The 21,428-nt window shown below is 67.0% G+C and overlaps 2 protein-coding genes and 1 long non-coding RNA gene across 7 annotated transcripts in view; 2 read left to right on the top strand and 1 right to left on the bottom strand.

Annotated features, from left to right (window-relative positions):
* The window catches only part of ZC3H3 (zinc finger CCCH-type containing 3), a 79,457-nt gene extending 69,118 nt beyond the window's left edge, over window positions 1-10,339 (bottom strand). Inside the window, exons 1-3 of one of the 2 annotated variants that reach the window (XM_082720472.1) lie at window positions 10,213-10,339; window positions 7,578-8,892; window positions 5,982-6,178 (exon numbers count right to left, since the gene is read on the bottom strand). In XM_082720472.1, coding sequence (XP_082576598.1) covers window positions 5,982-6,178; window positions 7,578-8,892; window positions 10,213-10,300 — 1,600 coding nt within the window. In that variant the 5' untranslated portion in view covers window positions 10,301-10,339. The remainder of the gene's footprint in view (window positions 1-5,981; window positions 6,179-7,577; window positions 8,893-10,212) is intronic. The other variant, XM_082720471.1, reaches the window with a different exon arrangement.
* Window positions 10,340-10,736: 397 nt separating this feature from the next.
* On the top strand, window positions 10,737-11,466 carry LOC309859652. Its single transcript, XR_014308778.1, has 2 exons — window positions 10,737-10,976; window positions 11,352-11,466. It is a non-coding gene; the product is annotated as an uncharacterized lncRNA (long non-coding RNA).
* Window positions 11,467-14,560: 3,094 nt separating this feature from the next.
* LOC309859620 (gasdermin-D-like) lies at window positions 14,561-20,900 on the top strand. Of its 4 annotated transcripts, XM_082720545.1 has the most exons (12): window positions 16,068-16,138; window positions 16,225-16,667; window positions 17,548-17,769; window positions 17,926-18,118; window positions 18,685-18,853; window positions 18,992-19,094; window positions 19,273-19,335; window positions 19,627-19,695; window positions 19,812-19,987; window positions 20,070-20,211; window positions 20,308-20,381; window positions 20,482-20,900. In XM_082720545.1, the coding sequence occupies exons 3-12, from the start codon at window positions 17,553-17,555 to the stop codon at window positions 20,731-20,733; spliced, it is 1,458 nt and encodes a 485-aa protein (XP_082576671.1). In that variant the 5' UTR covers window positions 16,068-16,138; window positions 16,225-16,667; window positions 17,548-17,552; the 3' UTR covers window positions 20,734-20,900. The 4 variants fall into 4 exon arrangements, with proteins under 4 accessions (XP_082576673.1, XP_082576672.1, XP_082576671.1 ...); XM_082720547.1 differs by having other exon boundaries at window positions 14,561-16,627; XM_082720546.1 differs by having other exon boundaries at window positions 14,561-16,667.
* Window positions 20,901-21,428: the final 528 nt, after the last annotated feature.

Here is a 21,428-nt window from a genome sequence, read left to right as displayed (position 1 = left end):
GATCCCCCCAAAGGAGCCTCTCGCTACATACCAGCACCAGGGGACTGTCACTGGGGCTGCACAGTGAAGACCCGGTGAGACCCAGACAAGGCGCCAAGAGTACAGCTGCCTTTTCTGCCAGTGACCTAGGCCGAGTGGACATGCCACAGAGGGGACGGCAGCCTCCCCGGACTACATGGCTGATACGGCGGCCTAAGCGATGGGCAAGCTCTCACCCAGAGGCCAAGTGGCAGCACAAGGCCTGGCTCAAGTGAGAGACTTAGCCACCCCCAGGTCTGCCTAAGGCCGTGATAAGTGGGCTGCAGCCCCACCCTGGCAGCCCCGAATGACCTCCAAGACCCCCACTCTCAGCCACTGCACCAGCCGCTCATCTGTGACGTCTTGGGGACACTGGGCCAGCCCCCGGGCTCAAGATGAGGCAGGGGAGGGGAGGAGGGCGAGCTGCCACTGTCCTGGGCAGGTGAGCCAGAGGGGCTCTCCCACCCGAGTGACTTCTGGGAGGTGACACGCACCCATCCAACCACGGCTTCTCCTCGGCACACAAAGGCCACCATGTCCAGGTGGCAGGGAGGAATCCCATAGCCCATGGCCGCCGTGGAGCCCCCCAACCTAGGGCACGAGTGCATAAGCACGGGTCAGCGCCCATTCTGCATACAGGAAGCCTGCCACCTCAGGATGGCCCGAGCCCCGGCCCTGGGCCCTGCACGGAGCGAGAATCAACAGGAGCCGCATATGCTGTCAACACAAGCCAGGACCACTAACTGCCACAATTACATGGGTGGTAAATCGGAAACCATCTTTGAGGTCTATAACAAGCTTCTTCTCTGCACTTTCTCCAGCGTCTGTCGGCCCTGAGACAGATCAAGCAGGGTCTCTATGCAGCCACAATGTGGTAGACCCCACCAACCCTCAGCAAACCAAAGCCCTCTAGGGCTCTTTCTTGGGTATCATCTCTTGATTCTCCCCTGCTGCCAAGAGACTCACCACCAGGAGCAAAGTGAAGGGAGAACGACTAGAGGCAGAGACAGGAGGCACAGGGGTGGGGCGGGGGGTCACATAGTGTCCCCAAGTGACCACCTGCCCTACCCCCCTGCCAAAATCTGACTCTGGGTGGAGTGGGCAGGAAGGTCTCAGGGCAGGGGAGCTGGGGAGAGGAGGCAGAGGAGGGGAAGCAGGAGGAGGAGTGAGGCCGGAGCTTCATAAGGCTCAGTCCCCAGGCGCAAGGCACCAGCGACCACACGGCTGCTGAACAATGCAGTTTTGAATTCAATTAAAGCGATTATCTGTTGTGCCAAATAAATTGTGTACAGCATATATCCTGCGGCACTTTACACCTCCGGGCTCATTATTCCCTAACTGTTTCCTCCTGTTTATGCGCTCTCAAATTAAATTGCTGATAATATGCGCCAAAATAAAAAATGAGCGCACCTTGTCCCAAGAAAATTGATTCTCCCTTTTCCTGAACCGGCGATTGCCAGGTTTTATATACTCTGTTCCTGGTGATCATTAGTAATTCAATTTTCTTTTTATTAGCCCCCTTATCTGCTGAGCAATATAGTGGCAGAGCTGACCTCTTTCGCACGGGTAAATGTTTAAAATCTTTTCCCTGATTAATTTTGCCAGTTAAGAAAAAGAGGAGAAATGGCCCGGCTCTTAGCCATCACAATGAATAAAGCTTAATGTTGATTGTGATGGAATTTCTAACGCCAGGGAAATTGATTGAGCGCGGCAATTACACGGGAACAGGAGCTCCAGGGAGATGGGATCGCTCTCTCCTGGCCACAGCCTTTTGGTTATTTAAAACAATCCAATTTGCAAGGATAATTACGTATTAGTGTTTTATCTGCCACTTGAAATGAACAGGGGAGTTTCGATACTGGCCCAGCATTAGCAGGTTATTGCCGCAAATTACTTGATATCTGCTTTCTTTCACATAAAGAGGAAATTAGGCAATCAATTACCAGAAAGAGGTGGGCTGAGGAGGAAAGAGGGGCGAGTGCGCCCTCTGCTGGCCACCGGCGGCTGGGCGGGGCTGAGGGCGGGCCCTGCCCTCCCCCTCCCCCTCCCCCTCCCCCCCTCCGCCAGGCAGGAGCCCACCGGGGGGGTTGGGTCCCTCCCCTACGTGGCTTTCACGGAAGTCCGGACCTGGACCAACGATCTGTCCGAGGAAACGGGGAAGAGAAGCCTCGAAGCAGCCAGTCCACCGCAGGGAGGCACCCCCGACCGGCCTGGAGCCCCGGAGGCCTGGGTCTGCACCCTGGGTGTCCAGAGAACCAGCCGAAAGCGGCTGGCAGCTGGCTGGGGTCTGCCCAGGAGGCTCCAGCCCAGAGCCTGGGGGCCGGAAGGGGGAGCAGGGAGAGGAGGAAGACGGAGAGGGAAGCCGCTGGGCCCCGAGAAGGAGCTGCTGAGGGGAGCTGACCGCCCACCCCGAAGCCGCCCTCAGCCCAGCGAACCCTCGTCCTCGCTCCCTGCCCTGCCACAGCCGCCTCCACCAGTCCCGGGCTCTGGGGCTGGTGTGTCTGGAGCCTCCTGCCCAGTGCCCCAGCGTGTCCGCGCAAGCACCTGCCACCCAGTGCCCCAGCGTGCCCGCACATCTGCCATGAGGGCCCCGGCCACTTCTAAGAATGAGAACCCCGCTCCTTGGCCCAGCATTCAAGACCTTGCCGAAGGCTCTTCCTGGCCCCCTGCCCCGTCCAGGCCCGCCCTCCCTCTGGCCTCAGCCCCCAGCCCCGGGCCTGCCACACAGGACCTCCCTCTGTTCCTGCCACGCAGCAGAGCGCGTCCCACCTGAGCCCTTCAGCGGCGGGCGCACTGTCCACTCCCCCCCGCCCCCGCAGGCCTCCATTTGGCGGTCAACTCGGGCGCCAACGGCCGGTGCCAACGGCCTGCCTAAAGCAGCCCGCCCCCCGCACAGCTCTCCACTATGTGACCCGTTTTCTTTCCTTGGGGCACGTCACCCCCCGACCCAGCAGCACCCGCGGCTTGTTTAGGAGGAACCAAGTGGCTGTGCTGACACTGCAACGTGGCCCCGCAGACGCACGACCCGCAGCCCGCCTCCCCGCACCACGGCTGCTCCGCGCCCGCCTGCTGGCTGGACGGCAGAACAGAGGGCGGGCAGGGGACAAATGAACGGAGGGGGACGGGGGACGGACGGTGGTAGGTGGAGACAGACGAGGGGCGAACAGATGGGGAACAGGTCTGGGGTACAGAGGCGGGCAGATGCACACTGGGGGGCGGAGGGTGGACGGATGAGGGAGCCTCCTCCAAGCCCTTCCCCCCACAGGCCTCTCCCCATCCTCTCCATGGTGCTCCTGGGGCGCCTGAGCCGCGGCTGTCACATCCTTCCATAACCCCAAGCTCACCCGCTCACCTCCTAGTCCAGAGAAGCATGCAGGCAGGGCCTCCCGCCACTCAGCAGCCCCCGCCCCGCCGCCCTCGGCCCCAGCAGGAGGCAGCCTCTGCACAGCGCCGCAGCCGGACTGCTCTGGGCCCCACGAGAGCCCGTCACCCCAGGCCCAAGGCACACGGTACACAGCAAGTGGGCCGGACACACACCGCCTTCCACAGCTCCCTTTAATCTGCAGGCGCAGCGTCCCCACCGGCTCCTTAACTATCCGGACCGTCGTCCACCTGGCTGCCAGCGAGAGCCCTAGAGCACCGTGACTTGCGTCCCTGTGTGAGGGTGCCAGCCCCTGTGTGGCCAGAGCCCTGCTCTCCCCAGTGGCCCGTGGCCAACAGCTCCTGCCGCGAGCCGGGCCTCCGGCAGCCCCCGGCACAGCGGGCAGGAGCACAGCAGCCCCGCCGCGCGGCGGGAAAGCACAGCTGTGCCCGGAGGGTCCCGGGGCTTGACAAACGTTGCCCCTTCTGGAAAGGAGGCCTCAGCGGCAGGCCTTCAGCACAAAATTTCTCCAAGCGAACGGCACGCCTTCCTCAGGGCTGCCTGCCACAGAGGACCGCTGCGGTCAGGCCTGTCTGTCCCCAAACCAGGTTCCCTGGGGACAGGGACAGGACACGTCTGGCCAGGCCACAGTCAAGGCCAGCTCAGCTCAACTCCTGGAGAGCGGCAACACCAAGAGCATGGGCCAAGTGTGCCCATGTGGGACGCCCCGCCAGCCCCTCGGTGCCACCCCTACATCAGGACCGGGAGTCCCTGGCAGGGACTGATCTGCAGGAACCCCACCGCCTCAGCGCCCAGCTCAGCACCTGCTCTACAAGCACTTGCTTCCGTGCCCCGCAGCTGCCCGGCGGTCCTCCGGGAATCCTGTGCTCTGGAGCCCCCCGGCCCCCAGGCAAGCAGCCTCCGCCTGGGACACTCCTTCCCCAAACCGCCTCGCGCACATCCTCACTGCACACCCCTGTAACTCAAATCTCACTGAAATACCACCATCTCGGGACATCCGGCTTAGCCGCCCGTCGCCGTCTGCCCTGACCCACTCTCCCTGCGCCAAGTCAAGGCGGAAATGCCTCGGGGCCCCCTGGAGCCCCCGCACCTGGAGCAGCATATGAAGGGGCCCGTGGACACACCACCAGCCACAGCCAGGCCTGAGGCCCATCACCGCCAGCAAGTGGTCGTCCCCATGCGAAGGCTCCTCTGTGGGGACAGATCTCTGTCGGCACCTTCTCCTCCGCTCGCTAGACCTCTCTGCCCGCTGAGACACAGCAGCTGGGTGGAGCCGTGAACCCCTGCACAGGCCTGGACGCCCTCAGGCCCCACTTCCTGATCTCTCTCCCGGCGGCCCCAACCTCCCCGGACGCGCAGCCACCCGCTGCCGGCCTCCCAAAGCAAGGGCGCTCTCAACCAGTCCTGCTCCGTCCGTCCTGCAACGGCCTGGCCATCAGTCCATCCACGGCCTTCAGCCCACTCCCCGTCAGCTCCGTCGCCAGAGCCTCAGTGCAGCCCCCTCGCCGTGGCCACCAGGAACGCCGCGGGACAGGGTCCGCACTCGCTGCGGCACCCAAAAATCAGGTGGGGGCCGGCAGCCTTCAGCCTCGCGTCCTCACACCCTCCCGTGGCCCCTGCGTCCCGCTCTCCCGCCACCGGCTCCCACTCAGGCAGGCGCTCGGCTCGGCCCAGGCACAGCCTCCTCCCGGAGAGGAGTCCGAAGCCCCGATGGCCCCTCCAGGGGCTCCCCAGACGCCTGGCATGAAACAGCCATCGGGTTGCAAGTGCCAAGTCTGAAGAAGGCCCAGGGCCCAAACCCCATCACCTCCAGGCTCCACTCCCAGGGAGCCGCCACCACGCATCTGCCAGACGCTCCAAGGGGAGAAAACGGGGCTACCACAGGACACGGTGCACCCTGAGCAGCCCAGGCTCGCCAGGACACAGCGTCACGGGTGATCCCCCTCCTCCAGATCCCGAGACCACCGATGCGTGCCAGCTCCCCCAGTGTGCTGCCATCGCCGCGCCGGGGGGGCCACAACCCACAATGTCCCCCTGCCTTGACCCTTCACTGAACACCAGCAACTCAGGAAGGGGCAACTCGAACTCCTCCCAGGCCAGTTCAGGGTTCCCAGGGAAGAGGCAGCAACCAACAGGAAAAGGAGGGTAGGCCTGTCGGCCCAGGACAGGCGGCAGAGGCCTAGAATAGGAGAGCCCGGGGCAGCATACACCGCCCCTCCTCCCCCTGCAGGCCGGCAAGGCTCCCGCCCTCTCACCCACTTTCTGGCTCCTTCCACCAAGAGAAACGTGACGAGGTCTACCAGACAGACCTGCTAAAAAGGCCACCACACACCTGCCCAGACGTCCCTCCCCCACCCAGAGTGCAGGATACAGCGGCCCAGGCCTTCCCCTCTGCTCTCCAGCCTGAGCTGCCCCTGCCAGCAGGCCGCGTATTCTCAGGCTGGAGCGCTGACCTCGGGCGCTGCCGGTGGTGCCTGACGGGCCAGCAGAGCAGAGCCAGCGGAGACGGAGGGAGAGGCGAGGCTCACAGACCGGGCAACAGCAAGGGCGAGCCTTCCAGAACCCCTCCTCCGGGTCGTACCTTCCTTGCCGGGGAGGTGGGCCCGGCCTGGAGGCGGGCAGCACAGCCGGTGCCTGGTGACCTGCATCAGCCCCTTGCTGGGGGTCCTCCTCGGCACGGGGCTGCTCTTGCCCCGGAGGGCCTGCCTCCGCCGCAGGCTGAACTGGCTCTTGGCAGTGGCGGCAGGTGGGGGGCTGCTCTTCTTGTCCCCAGGAAGGCTGCAGAGACAAAAAGCAGGCAACTCCCAATGGGCGCCCTCACGAAGGCTGTCCTCCCGCCCCCCCCGGCCCCCCCAGACCCCAGCACCAGAAAACCAGCCCTGGAGGCAGCGCGCCCCTGCGGGAACCAGCCCTCCACCGCACGAGCAGCAGCCGTCTGAGGGCTGTCACCTGCTCCTCCCCTACAGAGCCTGGACCCGGGGCGGAGGGAGGGCGGCCCCAACCCTTGACCCCCACCTGGTGCATGTGCTCCAGGTCTCCCTGGGCTCCCCAGGCCAGATGAACTCTCCAGTGGGGCTGGGGGAGGCCCCAGGGAGCCACAGAGAAGGAAGAGCTGCCCCAGCCTCCCGCCATCTCGGCGGCAGGGGCTATTTCCCACGGCTCCCCCTTCCACACCAGCTGAAACACAGGCAGGCCACCGTCCAGAAAAGGCAGGGGAGCCCATGTAACCTGGCACCTGTCTGGGAGAGCAGGGCCAAGACCAAGGTCAGACAGCAAGAAGGACCTCCAGAGCTGGACTCCCAGCGAGAGCAACTCTGCCCTCGAAATGAACAGCTGCCGGGACCACGCCCCGGACCCCAGCCCCGGACCCCACCCCCGGGCCCCAGTCCCAAGCCCCGGCCCCAGGCCCCAGCCCCGAGCCCCAGCCCCGAGCCCCAGCCCTGACCCCAGCCCCGAGCCCCAGCCCTGGGCCCCAGCCCCGAGCCCCAGCCCTGACCCCAGCCCCAAGCCCCAGCCCCCAGCCCTGAGCCCCAGCCCCGACCCCAGCCCCGACCCCAGCCCCGAGCCCCAGCCCCGACCCCAGCCCCGAGCCCCAGCCCCGACCCCAGACCCGGGCCCCAGCCCCGAACCCAGCCTCGGGCCCCAGCCCGGACCCCAGCCCCAAACCCCAGCCCCAGGCCCCAGCACCACTCTTCAGCCTCTTTACAGTCCTTAAGGCCAGAGGGCCAGGAGAGTGACACCTACTCAGTGAGACAGGAACTCACCTGGCCACTTGGACGGGGAGGTACAGACTTCCTCCCTGGTGCACCCTGGATCTGGGCTGGATGGAAAGCCATCGCTCACAAACCCCGGGGACCCCGAGTTTTAAAAGCTGCCCGAGCAGCCTCCGGTCTCTCACCAGCAGAGGGGCTGGGCGTGTCAGCACTCGCCTCCACCCGTCCTCTCCGGCTGGGCCCCCGCTACTGAGCGATGAGGGAGAGCAGTAACCCCAGCCTCGCTGGTCCTGGGCACGAGAATGCCAGCACACGTGCCCCGGCCCAACCCCGCGGCCAGGGATGCTTCTCCTCCTCCCACACCCCCACAGGTGGGCCGTCCCAGGGGTGCCGCACACCAAGCAGGGAGCGCTTGAGGCCCTGGCCTGCCCACACGGGACCTGGAGTGGCGGCAGCGCACCCACCTGGCAACAGCCCGCCTCCGGACGATCTTGGTGCGGCTCCTCACTTTGTAAGCCGAGAGCGGGGTCTCACCGAACGGGGGCTTCAAACTGCTGGGGCCCACAGCTGCTCTGTCCCCCGGTGGGGACCGAGACGGGACCGGAGAGAGCTGGGAGGCGTGGTCCTTGCTGCCGGCTTCCGACTGCCAACGGAAGGAGGAGGACGAGGAGGCCGAGGGGCTGGATGCTTTCCACTTGTACTTGCTGGGGGAGGCCCCGGCCGTGGAGGACGCCGCCGACCTCCTGGGCCTGGCATCCGGATCGGCGCCGAGCTGTGGCTTCTCCTGTTCTGCTGTGCCACAGGGGGCCTTGCACACGAGCTCGGAGGCCGCTCTGGGGCTGAGGGCCCTCCGAGGGGCCCGGGCGCTCTTTGCCGAAGCAGCCACCCACTTGTAGTTGTTCTTCCGGAACTTGGCGGTGCGGCAGGGCACGGGCAGTGAGGACTCCCGGGCCTGCCTGGGTCCAGAAGCTGGTCTAGCTGGGCTGGCCCCCGTGCCAGAGGAGGCTGGCTGATCTGCGTGGCCGGCACTCACTCTCCCGTCTCCAAGGAGGTGTGCAACACAGCTGGACACAGAGTGTGAACCCAGCTTCCGGCCCACAGCCACGCCCCCGCGGTGGGGCAGGGTGGAGGATGGGAAGCGGGTCTTGACGGCCACCGCGCTCTCACTGACCGTGCGCCGAGGCTCTGAGGGGCTGTCGCTCACGCTGCCTGCAGACTTCACCACCCGAGGCTTGCCAGCTTCCTTCTGACAGACGGGCCCGGGGTCCTCAGAACCGCAGCTCCCCTTGACTCTTCCTGGCTTTGGGAGTTGCCGCTGAGCACCCGGGGGCTCGCCCTCCCCGTCCTGAGGCCTGTGGTTGCTCCAGGGAGGGCCCTCAAATTCTTCCAAGGAGCCCCGAGGGACGCCCGCAGCATTAGCCGAACCCGGTTTTGATGGCGGTTTGATTTTGATGACCATGTTCTGATCTGAACTCAGCTGCACCTGCCTCTCCAGGACATACTGCTGGGGGTCGGGACCCTGGCTGTCCCCAGCCCTGAGGGGCGTTTGCACAGCACTATCACCAGGCTGGTCCAAGGACGCTGGGGGCCGATTCACAAGGGAGTATTTCTTGCGCCAGGTGGGCCCGCGGTTCGGAGAGAAGCCCCTCCGGCTTGGGCGAGGGTAGCCAGCACTGAAGGCCCGGCTGCTGCTGTAAGCAGGTGGTTGCCACCGGGAAGGGGCTGAGACGCCCGGGGCAGAGCCACCGCCATGGAGATTTTTGTAATCATCGATCAGACCTGAGGAGGCAGAATCAGAGGCTCTGTTAGCCACACGGTGAATGTAAATTCAACGACAGTCCCCCGGAAGCGCATCTGCGGACGAGACTCCCCACGGACCCCACCTCACCCCTGAGCCACTGCCAAGCCGCAGTATGGGCGAGGCGGCCCGGGAGCCTGAGACCATGGACATTCCCTCGGCCCACCGATCCCGAGAGCCTTCTCCCACAGGCTCTACTTCAGCCCTACCTCTGGGTGTTTGTCCCTGCAGCAGGACACCCCTAAGTTGCCAGGAGTATCATTATCCTGGTTCCACAATCCTTCGAGGGGACGTGCCGCTCGGTGTGAAGAGATCGGCAGGGTCCCGTGCTCAATGCCCCAGCAAGGGAGCCTGTCAGCGCCCGCGGCCCTCTGGGGGGCCCACAGGAGGAAGGTGGCCAGGAGCGACCTTAACAGGCTCCCTGCCCAGCACACAGGACCACGAGCCAACGGACACCTGTGAGCATGCACGACGGACAAGAGTGTCACACCGTCGTCCTCGGAGGGGAGAAGGGCCGCAGCAGTGGCTGCGTGGCCACCACAGACCTTCCAAGGAAGCCCCTGGACCGTCATCCTGGCTGGCGCAGGAGGGAGCGGCCCAGGGGCTTAGAACTCCACCAACGAACCGGAGCTGGCCCCCGGTTCCACACTCGCCCGCACGAGTCCTGTCCCCAGGCCCAGAGCCAGCCGTGCCCTGACCCGGCGGCACCCCGGCGCTGCGGGACAGAAGCCCCAGAAGTCTCCGCGGGCCAGCGGCCGACCCTCCCCACGCACGCTCTCCCGCTCCTTACGTCTTCCCCGCAGGGGAGAACTTTGAACGGGAAATATTTCAAGGACAGAACCGCACGTCGGGTCTAAAGACGGGAGAGCTGTGAACCTGAGGCCGAGGACTCGGGCCGCGACGTGTGCTGTGTGGAGGGAAGCAGCCGGACGAGACGTCCGGGGTTCCGCCCGCCGCCCCGAGGACGAGCCCCCCGCCCCACTGGGTGGCCCCGGGAGCGAGAGGGCGCCGGCCCGCGGAGGGGGGTCGCCTCCGGTCGGTTACCAAGCGACGGCCCCGCCGCCACCCACCGCAGCGCCTGAAGGGCCCGCACTAGTCGTCGGGCGAAGCCCGGGCAAGGGGCTGACCCGGCCGGCCCGGATGCCCCTCCAGACGCCCCGCCGCCCTTCCCACCCGACCCGGCCGGGCCGTCGAGACCGCAGGCGGAGGGCGACCCGCTTCGGGGAGGCCGGCAGGGGCCCGCTGTGAGGTGCCGGGAAAGAGAGGGACGCGCGACCCGGGCCCGGCCCGACCCGACCCACCCTGCAGGAGACGGATTTGTCGCCGCAGTTGCTCCTTTTCCTCCATCTCCGGAGTCCGCGACGCCCGGCCAGGCCCCCGCGACGTCATCGCGGCGCGACTGCTTTCCCCGCCCCCGCGGGCGGGACGGGGCGGAGCCCGCCGAAGCGCCGAGACTGCGCACTGCAGCCAGGCCCGGGCGTTGGCGGGGCCGCGAGGGACGCGCCGTCGCCCTGGCAACGCCCGCGGAAAGGCGGGGCCCGGCGCGCGCCGAGCGAGAGGCGGGACGACGTCAGAAGGGAGCGCCGGCAAGGGGCGCCCGCGCACCGCGGGCGGGGCGACGGCCACACCGGGCTGGTCCCCGGGGAGGCGGTGGCTGTCTCTAGACTGCGAGCCGCGGAGGGTGGGGCTCTGAGGACGCTGCGAGGGCAGCCCGGGGGCGCTGCTAACGCCGCTCCGCGGGCCCGGGCGGGAGGAGAAGACGAGAACGAGGAGCCCCGGGGTCGGGACCTCGGCCAAGCAGGGAGATTTCTGTTGTCGGTGGGAACTCGTGTGGAACAGACGTTCGCACGCTCGTCGGCCGCCGGCGCCTGAGACGGGGCGGCCGCGGGGGGGGCGGGGCGCGTGAGACGGGGCGGCCGCGGGGGGGGGCGGGGCGGCCGCGGGCGGGGGCGGGGCGCCTGAGACGGGGCGGCCGCGGGGGGAGCGGGGCGCGTGAGACGGGGCGGCCGCGGAGGGGGCGGGGCGCGTTAGACGGGGCGGCCGTGGGGGGGGCGGGGCGCGTGAGGCGGGGCGGCCGCGGGGGGGCGGCGGGGCGCGTGAGACGGGGCGGCCGCGGGCGGGGGCGGGGCGCCTGAGACGGGGCGGCCGCGGGGGGGCGGGGCGCCTGAGAAGGGGCGGCCGCGGGGGGGGGCGGGGCGCCTGAGACGGAGCGGCCGCGGGGGGGGCGGGGCGCCTGAGAAGGGGCGGCCGCGGGGGGGGCGGGGCGCCTGAGAAGGGGCGGCCGGGGGCGGGGCGCCTGAGACGGGGCGGCCGCGGGGGGGGCGGGGCGCGTTAGACGGGGCGGCCGCGTGGGGGGCGGGGCGCGTTAGACGGGGCGGCCGCGGGGGGGGCGGGGCTCGTGAGACGGGGCGGCCGCGGGCGGGGTGGTGGGGCGCGTGAGGCGGGGATGGACAGCGCACACCTGCTGAGGGATCCTGTCTGGCCGAGACTCGGGGACCAAGGTGCTGATGGCTGCGGCGCCGGACGTTCGCACTGACCCCGGATCCGCGCTTGCAGGGTCGTCGCGGGGCAGCTGAGACGTCGTGACTTTTGGCGCCACCGAGTGAAATACGCGTCTGCTGCAGACCCGCACGGCAGCCGGTGTCCCGGGAAAGTCCTCTGGCGGCGCGGACACACCGGCATGAAGGCGGCAAGCAGTGGGGCACTTGCTAGGAAACCGTTACCGCAAAAGTCATCAAAACGGGAGGAGCAGTGGCGATCGCACCCAGGGCGCGCACCGCGGCGGACGTTAGCCCTGCGCCGGCGGGACACCCAGACCCGCGAAGGTCTCCGTGGAAACTCGTCGTTCCTGCCGCGTGTGCGAGTGCAACACGGCCAGCAGGGACAGCTGCAGGCCCGCCCAGCGGCCCCCTCCCGAGTCAGCGCCGGCCACCCTGCCGACCCCCATGTCTCTGCAGAGAGGCCAGATCTATCTGGAACCATCTTTGCTTCCTGTGTCCTTTGGGTCCCTACCACCCTGCGCCGTACCCTCCCCTCTGCTACTGCACTGTCCTGGCTGAACCCTAACTACAGGGTCCGTGTCTACCCCCCCACCCCCCGCCCCAAGCAGCTCGGAGTGACTTACCTACCAGGACTGAGGTAGGAGTCTTTGGCCTTGGCAGAGCTCTGAGGGCAGGGGAGGGATTCTCAGATCTGAGACGGGATTTCCCAGCTGGGATCTTGGAAAGCTCTCCTGTGGGCCGGCCCTGAGTTCCTTCTCTGGGGACTCAGCCGGCCACCGGCTTGCGAACGAGACAGGGCGGGCAGCACGTGTCCAGTAACACCACTGAGCCCCCGACCGCCATCACCCAGCCAGCTCCAGGCCGTGAACCCCGGGCAGCACCCCCTGCGGCAGAGAGGACCCCTTTCAGCTGTCTCCAGCTCGGGTGGCATTAAGGACAGCCCACACGTTCATGAGCAAGGAACAGATGTTGTTTACACCGCTGAGCTTTGGGGTAGTCTTTTCCCCAGCACACACCGAGACCCGTGGTCTAGCCCTGAGCCTCTTCTGCGGCAGGACAGGCTGTCCAGACCTGGGGTGGCAGACAGGATGTGCCGTTTGGAGATCAGGTACAGCCGACTTACTCAAACCGGTCTTAGCAGGCAGAGCCACAGTGTCTCCCCGACGCCCCTCAGATGGGCAGACGCGGGAACAACCTGCCTTCAGTGTCAGCCCCGGGGAGGGTCGCAGAAACTCACACCACTTACTCCGGACTTCGGCAGAGCCTTTTCTGAAGGGGAATTTGCAAAGTGTGCCGAGACCCTGAGTACTTTTTTGAGTAGTTTCATTTTTAGGAACTCCTCTCAAATGACCCTTTGCTTGAACACCAGGCAGAAACCTTTGGCCTGTTTATAGCCCTTCACTGTGAGCCCGGACACGCCCCCGTGTCAAGACAAAGCACAATCGGTTCCCACAACAGCCGTCTTCCGGGTCACTTGCATCTTCCGGACCTCATCTCTGATCCTCCCCACTTGCACATCCTGAGCTTCCTGCTGGCTGGCCGTGTCCCCCACACTCCTTGGGTCTTGCTGGTTACCCACAGTCCGGGCAGCCTTCCTCCACTGGTCCTCAGCCCCCCAACCCAAGGGGCTCCTTCCCAGGGGGCTGTGCAGGTGCCAGAATCCATTATGAAGGACTTCTCTGTCCTCGCAGGCCTGTGTTCTCCCCAACGCCTCGGGGCCCCCACCTTCTCCCACACACAGCTTCCCCTTTTCCTTTGACGGGTTTCCTCCGCCCTGCAGCCCAGGCCGGCTGCTTCCTTCCTGAGCTCTGCCCACTGCAGCCACTTCTGCCTTGACTCCCAGCATGAAGCCAGCGAGCACCCCTGCTACCGTCCCCACACTGGGCGGCAGCACGTGTCTGAAGGCAATGACAGATCAAGCACACTTTAATCACAGAATCTGCACAAAATCTCCAGTCTGTCCTGCCTTACCGGCCTCCTGCTCCCACCCACCCACCTGCACACACATCCCCTGGGGACGCCCCTGCCCACTCCTTGCTCTAGATAAACAGGCCGTTGGGACTCCTCAGGTGGGAACAGGTGGTCGGCGGGCCGGGACCACTCCACCACGGGTGCCCCCTCGCCTTTCCTCCCAGAGAGAAGGGAGCAGGAAGCTACTGCAGAAGACAGCCGCTCTCGGGGACCCCAGGGACCCTGCTTCACGCCGGCATCGCACCCCACCCCCAACCCTCACTAAAAGCATGACCCTCAGACTCTCTGAGCCAGATCCTTCTGGAGAGAAGTGTTGGGGTCTACGGTTCCCTGGATCGCGGCATTTCCCCAAGGCTCTTGGGGACCTGGATGGGTGGGTCTCGCGGAGACCTTCCTCAGGGCCCAGCACTGAGCAGAGCTCTTCTAGGGGCCCGCCGGTGACTCCTCCCCTGCCGCCCCAGCAACGCCTGGACTCCATCCAGCAGCAGTGATCGCTTCTCCCAGCCTGGGCAGAGGGGGACCCAGAAAACCGGAAGCCAGAGCGAGGGGGCCGCTTCCTGGAGCAGAGGCCCCGTTGGGGTGGGACCACCCCGTGGCGTGGATTCTGTGGTCCCCACCCCAGCAGGCAGAAAGCTCAGGAAACCCGAGACATCGCAGCAGGTCCCGCAGTAGGGGGCTTTCAAAGGAAGCTGCCTTCCTGCCGCTCACACCCCTCCTGAGTCCAGGGGCGCCCCTGAACTGCCCCTGAACCGCCAGGGCCCCCGCTCGGGTGCTGGCCCATTCCCCAGAGATCTCCCCTACGTGGGCCAAGCAAGTGCTGGGCAGAGGCACCCCAGCGCCTGGGCTACCGACGCGGTGGCCACCGTGCTGAGCAGGAGGGATGGCCCGCGGGGAACTCCGTCCCCACGAGATGGGACTTCTGGGACTTCGTCTGCGCTTGGCCCTGCAGCGGCATCGGGTCAGAGGTCTCGAATCCTGATAGCGTCTGCTTTTTGGAGCAAGGGCTCCCGGGGGTCAGAGGGTGGAACAGAGATGTGGGGAGGACAGAAGGGGAGACTGGGGAGGGGGGATGTCCGGGGGAGAAGGGTAGGTAGGGGCAACCGGGGAGGAAGGGGAGCCCAGCACCCAAGGCGGCCTGCAGACAGCAAGGGCGACGACCTCCTGGCACCTGCACCTGCATGAAGCCGGGAGATGTCCATAGAAGAGTCAGCACTGGGTGAAGCTGGCCCTAGGCTGCTGGCCCTTATGGGGGGGGCGGGTTGGAGGCGATGGGCTGCACGGTTGCCTGTCGCGGACCCAGCAGAACCTGGGGCCCCTGGCGCTTGCCCCTGGTGCCCACCACCCTGAGCCTGGACTGCAGCTGCCTCAGGCCACTGTCTCATCTCCTCTGTGATGGGGCGGCTCCCTCCAGAGCGCTCTGGGTTATCTTTGGGATCTCAATGGGCTGTGTGTTTGCTCAGGGCTGGACACCCGCACAGCAGCATCTGCACTGATTGCCACCACCCGCCCTGCGCCAGCCCCTGCAAGCCCCCGCCAACGGCGGATGGAGGCAGTGTCCCTGGGTGCAGCAAGTGTCCTCCACCTCAGGGCGCCCACACGGAAATACCGGGGCCCTCAGTCTGGGGTCATGGCTTGCCTTCAGAGACATGTGTCCTCCCTGGCTGTGGACCCCCAGGGCAGCCCCACCCACTTCAGAGTAACACAGGGTGGGCTTGAGGTGGACATGGTGTCGCCCCAGAGCTCCTGGCCCTCGCCCTCAGTCCTGGTGGCCCCCTTGCTCTTTCAAAGGGAATCAGGGAGGGGACAGGGCGCAGGGCCAGCACCTCCCACCTTATCTCCAGCTCCTCTCCCCGGCTGGCTCCCTCCTGTCCTGTCACGCTGACCTCTGACCTCCGTCAGAGTCAGGAGTCTAGGCGTCCCGGCGAGAGCCCCTGGGCTTGGCAAGTCCCTCTCACTCTGGTTATTGCTGGAAAACTGGAAACGGGGCCAAGGAACTGCAGCAGACTCACCAACCCCCGCCCCGCCGCACCCAGCCCGAGGTGTCGCAGCCCCAGGAAACGGCCTCAAGACAGGCGGGAACCGTGGGCCACCCTCCGTGGTCACCGTGGCCCACATGGCCCAGGTGCTGCCCCTCCTGCCCGCCGATGGCTCCTGCCTGGCGCCCCTGCCTCACGCCCGGTCCCCCAGAGGCGGCTGCGTGCAGGGACCAGGCAGGGACCAGGCAGGACAGCCTTCTGGTACCCGCAACCCCAGGTGCGGCACAGGCCTGCGGCCCCCCAACCCGAGATCGCACACAACACATACAAGCGTGTACAGACCCAAACACGCGCATGAGCACACACGTGGGGCCCCTGGGGGGCTGTTGGCTGACCGACGGCCTGCCGCTCGGGTCGGGCCCCCGCAGTCGTGGGAGCGATTCCCGCGTCAGGCTCCCCGCTGGACCGGGCTCTGCTGCTCCCTCTGAACTTCCCTCTCATGCTCACTCGCTCCCATTCTCTCAATAAATAAAATCTTAAAAGAAAGAAACAAACCGTGTACACGTCAGCGGTCACTCCCCGAACCCGCAACCCAGCGACCTCTCATCTACTCTGTCTCTAGGGCTTGGGCCGGCGTTTGAGGCTCATCCGGGCCCCGGGCTGTCAGTATGTCCTTCCCTCCCTCCTGGGTCTTCCCCTGGACGAGGTCCCGCGCCCGTTCCTCGGCTGCTACGTTTTGGTGTTTCAGGGGATGCCGCGTGAGCCTTCGCGGAGGGCTGGTGCGTGAACAGACGCTGCTGTTTCTGTTGAACCCACGTAGGAGAGGAGAGGGCGAGGCTGAGCGTGCCTGTCTGCGGCCCCGCAGGGTCCCTCTGCCCCCGCCCCCCTGCTCTGTGGGGTCTGTGACATGGGCCGGCAGGCGTGGAGTGGCCTCAGGGCGAGGCCCGGCTGGCGGCTCCCAGCTGGGTGTGGATGTGCACATCTCCACGGCATGGGCCGTCTGCGCCCTCAGAGCGGTGTCTGTTGCGCTCGAGCTGTGAGAAGGAAGCCACAGGAAGTACTTCCCGCTGGAGGGGGAGGCTGGGGCCCCACGGGGTGCACTGGAGGGGGCGTTTCTGGGAGGGCCGGCCAGTCACGTCACTAGACTCAAGTTTCACTTTTGGGTCTGGGCTCCCGCAGCCGTGCACTTCCCCGCACGCTTCCCAGCTCCGGTCTGCAGGGCGGACTTGCTTCCCGTGGTGGGCCCGGAACCAGGGGTGACCGTCGCGGTGAGCTGCAGCCCACGCCCAGTGCCGGCCCCACTGCCTGGTGAGGGGGAGCTCAGGCTGAGTGGGGGCGATGCCGCCCCTTTTGGGGGACCACGTGGTCCCAGCACCCTCCCAGACCAGCTTAGGGAAGCCTGGGGCCTCTGGGCTCCCAGTCTGGGTTTGGGTTTGACCGCAGGGGGGGCCCCTTCCAGGTACCCCGTGGCCCACTCTGAATCCAGATCAGGAGCGGGGCTCAAAGGTCACCGGCTGGCGGGAGTGGTCGGGAAAGGCTGGCTGCTCTGCTTGGGCATCCTGGGTCAGGCCTGCTGTAGGCTCTGGTCCCTGAAGCCTCAGCCTCGGGCTGGGGGCTCATGCAACTCTGGGCACAGGAAGAGCGTTAGAGGGCATCCCTGGAAGCTGGGGACCCTGTGGCAGAGCCTCGCTGTGGCCCCTTGCCAAGTCCCCGGAAGCTTGGTGGGCCCTGCTGCTTCTCCAGCCCTCTGAACGCCTCACCCAGGGAAATGGCGGCTGCAGTAGCGAGAGTGTGGGGCGGGGTGCAGCCTGAGAGACCTGCCCTCCCCTGCCCCCCTGCCCAGAAAGCACTAAGAGTCCCCGGCTCTCCTGGGCTTCCCGTGGGCACTCCGGCCACAGTACGGAAGGCGCGGGTGGCCTGAGTCCCACAGAGGCCTGCGAACCCCATCCCAGCCTAGAGGCGCTCAGAAGCGCCAGGCGCAATGCCGGGGGGTCACGGGGCAGACACTGTTCCTGTGCTGAGTGGTCAGCAGCGGGAGTGGAGCTTTCTGCCCATCAGAGGGTCCCAGGCCGGCCTGGGGAGGAAGAGAGCTCCCTGCCGGTGGAGGCATCCAAGCAGCGACTGGTGCCCCCATGCCCCACTGTTCTAGCCCTGAGGGCAACACGGCTGGCCCATCTGTCCCCCTCAGGAGCCATGGCATCTACCTTCGAGGGCGTGGTCAAGAGGGTGATCCGGGAGCTGGACCACGGCGGCCAGCTGATCCCCGTGGCCAGCCTGCAGAGCTCTGCCGGCTTCCAGCCCTACTGCTTGTTGCGCAGGAAGCTCCGAATGTCGCCGTTCCAGAAAGTCCGCTACACGGGCATCAACCTGTCCATCAGGGACATTCTGGAGCCTGGCGCCCCAGAACCAGGTACCCCGTCCGCGGGGAGGGGAGCGACGGGGGGCCTGCTGCCCGCGCCGCGTCTCTGGGCTTTCAGCCTTCCAACAACAGAGCCTTTCCAACCCTCTGCGCGGGCGGGCGGGGGGCCGACGGGGGGACGGGGCCTCAGCTCTGGTCTGGCTCTAGACGTGAAACAAAGCACGCCCATCCGCGTCTTCGACTGCACGGACGGGGAGGCGCTGGGCGGCGGGGAGCTGGAAGCCGCGGGACAGGGGAGGCTCGCGGGCAAGGCGTCGGTGTCCGAGTACCTCAGGATCTCGATGGAAGTGTGCACACGGAAGGTGGACCCCAACGTCTGGGACGCCATGAAGCGAGAGAGGTGAGCCCCCGGGCAGCCCCCGGGTCACCAGCCCGGGGCATCAGGAGTCACCAGGTGGCCGTGAAAGGCCAAGGGTCAGCACGGGGGCCGGGGTGGGGGAACTGCAGGCCCCAGGGGCACGCGGAGCCCGGCAGAGGGGGAGGAGGCTGCCAAGGAGATGGGTGACGGCGTCCTGAGGGCCGGCGTGGCCGGGCAGAGCCGAGCCCACATGCGGCAGGGGTGACGAGGAACAGCAGTGCAGGGTCGAGTTTTGAAATTTCAATCCAGGGAGGGGCAGGGAATGGGGGAAGGAGCAGCTAGAAGAGCAGCAGCCGAGGGGCGGGTCTCTCCAGGGTCTGCCGGTGTCCACGGAGCACTCCTGGGTCTTGTGCCTCCCCCCACCATGGCCCACCCCCCAGGAACACTGTTGGGAGCCCCCAGGGAGAGAATGATGGGAATCCCGGGCCTAGCCCCCCCGGAGGTCCTGGGCTCCTGGGCCGCAGCAGCCCCCAGAAGCGTGGCCCACCGCGGGGGAGGGCAGGACCCCCCACACCCCCCACAGCCTCCAGGTCAACCACCTGCCACAGGCGCCTGCGGCAGCCCGAGCACAAGGTCCTGGGGCAGCTACGCAACTGCAAGAGCGACGTGTTCGTGGTGACAGAGGTCCTGCAGACGCAGGAGGAGGTGACCGTCAGCCAGACCCAGAAGCACGAGGGCTCCGGCCAATTTGCGCTGCTTGGAGCCTTATCTTTCCAGGTGTGCGGCGAGAGCTGGGAACTGGGGAGGGGTCGGGGAGGCCAGCGGGGTGTCCCCAGGTAGACCCCCCCCCACCAGCAACCAGCCTCCTCAGCCCATGACCTAGAGCCCAGGCCCGAGCCCCTCTCCGCCCATCAGGGCCAAGGCCAGGGCCGCCGGAGCCGGAAGAAGAAGGTCAGCATCCCCGCGGGCACCGTCCTGGCCTTCCACGTGGCCCAGCTGCTCGTTGACCCTGACTGGGGTGAGCTGGGATGGGGGTGCCTCCTGCGGCCCTGGCAGAGAGGCGAGGAGGCCCAGCTTCCCGGGCGGCCTAGGAGCCAAGGTCGGGCCTGGGAGGGGGCAGGTTAGCCCCCGGGGGTGAGGCAGAGGCTGGGGTCACTGGGCGACCTGCCCCCATCTCTGCTCCCACCGGGCTACAGATGTCCTCCTCTACTGGGACAAGATGGGCAAGAGGCCGAAGACTTTCAGGCCACCCAAGGAAGGTGAGGTGGGCGCCTCCCGACCAGCCCCGGGCCTTTTGCGCAGCCCAGCTCGGCCAGCAGGCCCCGGCCGGGGTCCCGGGTGCCTGAAGAAACTCACTGGCACTGGGGGCAGGGGAGCTCTATGGACACACCCACACCAGCCCCCCTCAGCTTCTCTCCAGCCTCGCCCCAGCCTCTCCCCTGCCTCGGCCCAGGCTTGCTCCTGCCCTGGGCTGCCAGTAGTGGTTGGTGGTGAGGCACTGTGAGGCCCAGGGCCCTGCTCCCGGCCCTGACTCGTCCTGCCCAACCCAGACCGCCGGCTGGTTTTTGAAAGACCCACAAGCGACCGCCAGCTCTCCGGAGGCTTAGAGTTACAGTCAGGTCAGACAACAGCTCGACAACACCGGGAACGTGGGTGGGAGCCTCTTTCTGCTCCCCGGGAGTCTGCCCTTCCCGACCAGGGTTCTCCAAGGTCATTGTTAGTCCTCTTGCCACAGACGGGTTTACTGAGGTCGGTCCTGCGTTCACGGGAGACTTCCAGGGCCTGAGGGCAGAGGTGGCAGCCCAGACCCAGGCCCTCCGGGGCTTGTCCCGGGAACTGTGCGGGCAGCTGCTGGCGGGGTTGGCGCAGGTGCTGCGGGAAGAGCGGGCCCTGCAAACTCTGGAGGACGAGGTGAGCAGCCCCGGGACTGGAGGGCCTGCGGGAGGGGCCCGCGCCCACCGCCCGGACTCACCGGCCGGCCTCGCGTCCCCAGCTGGAACACGGCCTGAGCTGTGGGGTGGTGCCCACCCTGGAAGGTCCAGCGGGCGCCGTCCTGGAGTGCCTGGTGAACAGCTCCGGGGAGCTAGAAGGGCCGCTGGCGCGCCCTGTCCTCTACCTGGCGGAAGCACTGGCCGGTAAGAGGCTCCTGCGGTGGGGCCGGGCGGGGCAGGGGTAGGGGCTTGTCCGGCCAGGCCTTCTGGAACGCCCTCTGAGCGGAAGTCTCCCCCCAGTGCTGACTGAGACCCAGCATGCGGTGCTCGGGAAGATGCTGGAGACCGGAGAGCTGTCTGGGCGGTTGGACCTGGTAAGACACATGCGGGTGGCTGGGCGCAGGGGCTCCTAGGAAGGAGCGATGGGGGGAGGCGGGCACGCGCAGCTCACGACAACCTCCCTCCCCATTCTAGCAGGTGGGGAGCGTCTTGGAGCAGAGCAGCCCCTGGCAGCAGCGCAGGGACGTGTCCCTGCCGCCAGAGCTCCTGGGGAGCGGCTGGGGCCCGGAGACGCCTGCCTGGGTCCTGCTGGAGGAATGTGGGCTGGAGGTGCAGGCGGACGCCCCCCAGGTGCGCTGGGAGCCAGGGGCCCAGGACCTCACCTGCGCTCTCTTCGCCTGCCTGCTGCTGCTCCTGGGGCTGAGCCCGGACAGCTGCTGGGGCTGAGCTGCTCTCCAGCTCCCCTGGGCAGCTGCAGGGACACGGGGGTGGGACACAGCTCGAGCCCACCCCACCACCCCACCCCGCCAGGGGCCGAGAGCCCCAGCCAGCCCGTGGCCAGTTCGTCCCGGGGCCGTGCGTTGAGAGAGTCAATAAATGTGGTGTACGACGGAGAGAGGCTCACGGAGTTGAAGCGGCCCCAGGACCGGGCAGGGAGCACGAGGGCTGCTCTGGGGGTGGGGCTAAGGGGTCTGCCAGGTGTTGGGACCCGGTCCCGCCGGAGAGGACCGGCCACGCAGCTGGGCCCCGGCCCTCCCCTGAAGGCCGGCAGAGCAGCTTGCCTGGGAAACTTGAGGACGCCCTGCTGTGGCCTCGAGGGCAGAGCGGTGACCAGAGCACGGCTGCCTGACAGGAACACGGACTGGTCCTCCTGGGGCTGCGTGGACCTAACCCTAACCTTCTCCTGAACGGCTGGGTCAAGTCCAGGCACATCTGCTCAAGGCTACGAGGCTGTCCCTGTGTGTGGGTGGGGTGTCCTGGCCCCTGAGGTGCAGACCCCTGGCCACTCGCGGGCCTCAGCCACCCTCGGCAGAGGGGGACCCGAGGGCAGGCACAGGCGGGACCGATGAGGCCTCTTCGCCAAGAGCGTGCACAGCCGGGAAATCTGCCTTTCCTTGGTGGGAACCGCAGTCGGCCTTCCC

Source organism: Mustela nivalis (assembly GCF_964662115.1).
Source record: "Mustela nivalis genome assembly, chromosome: 2".
Lineage (NCBI taxonomy): Eukaryota > Metazoa > Chordata > Mammalia > Carnivora > Mustelidae > Mustela > Mustela nivalis.
Note: the sequence above shows the minus strand (reverse complement) of the source record. Positions and strands in the feature narration are given on the sequence as shown.

Bases quoted from the DNA above. Each gene is read 5' to 3' on its own strand.
- LOC309859620 (XM_082720547.1), top strand. From the start codon at position 17,553: ATGGCATCTACCTTCGAGGGCGTGGTCAAGAGGGTGATCCGGGAGCTG. The intron at 18,119-18,684 runs GTGAGCCCCCGG...CACCTGCCACAG, and splicing joins GACGCCATGAAGCGAGAGAG to GCGCCTGCGGCAGCCCGAGC. The intron at 19,696-19,811 runs GTCAGACAACAG...CTCTTGCCACAG, and splicing joins AGGCTTAGAGTTACAGTCAG to ACGGGTTTACTGAGGTCGGT.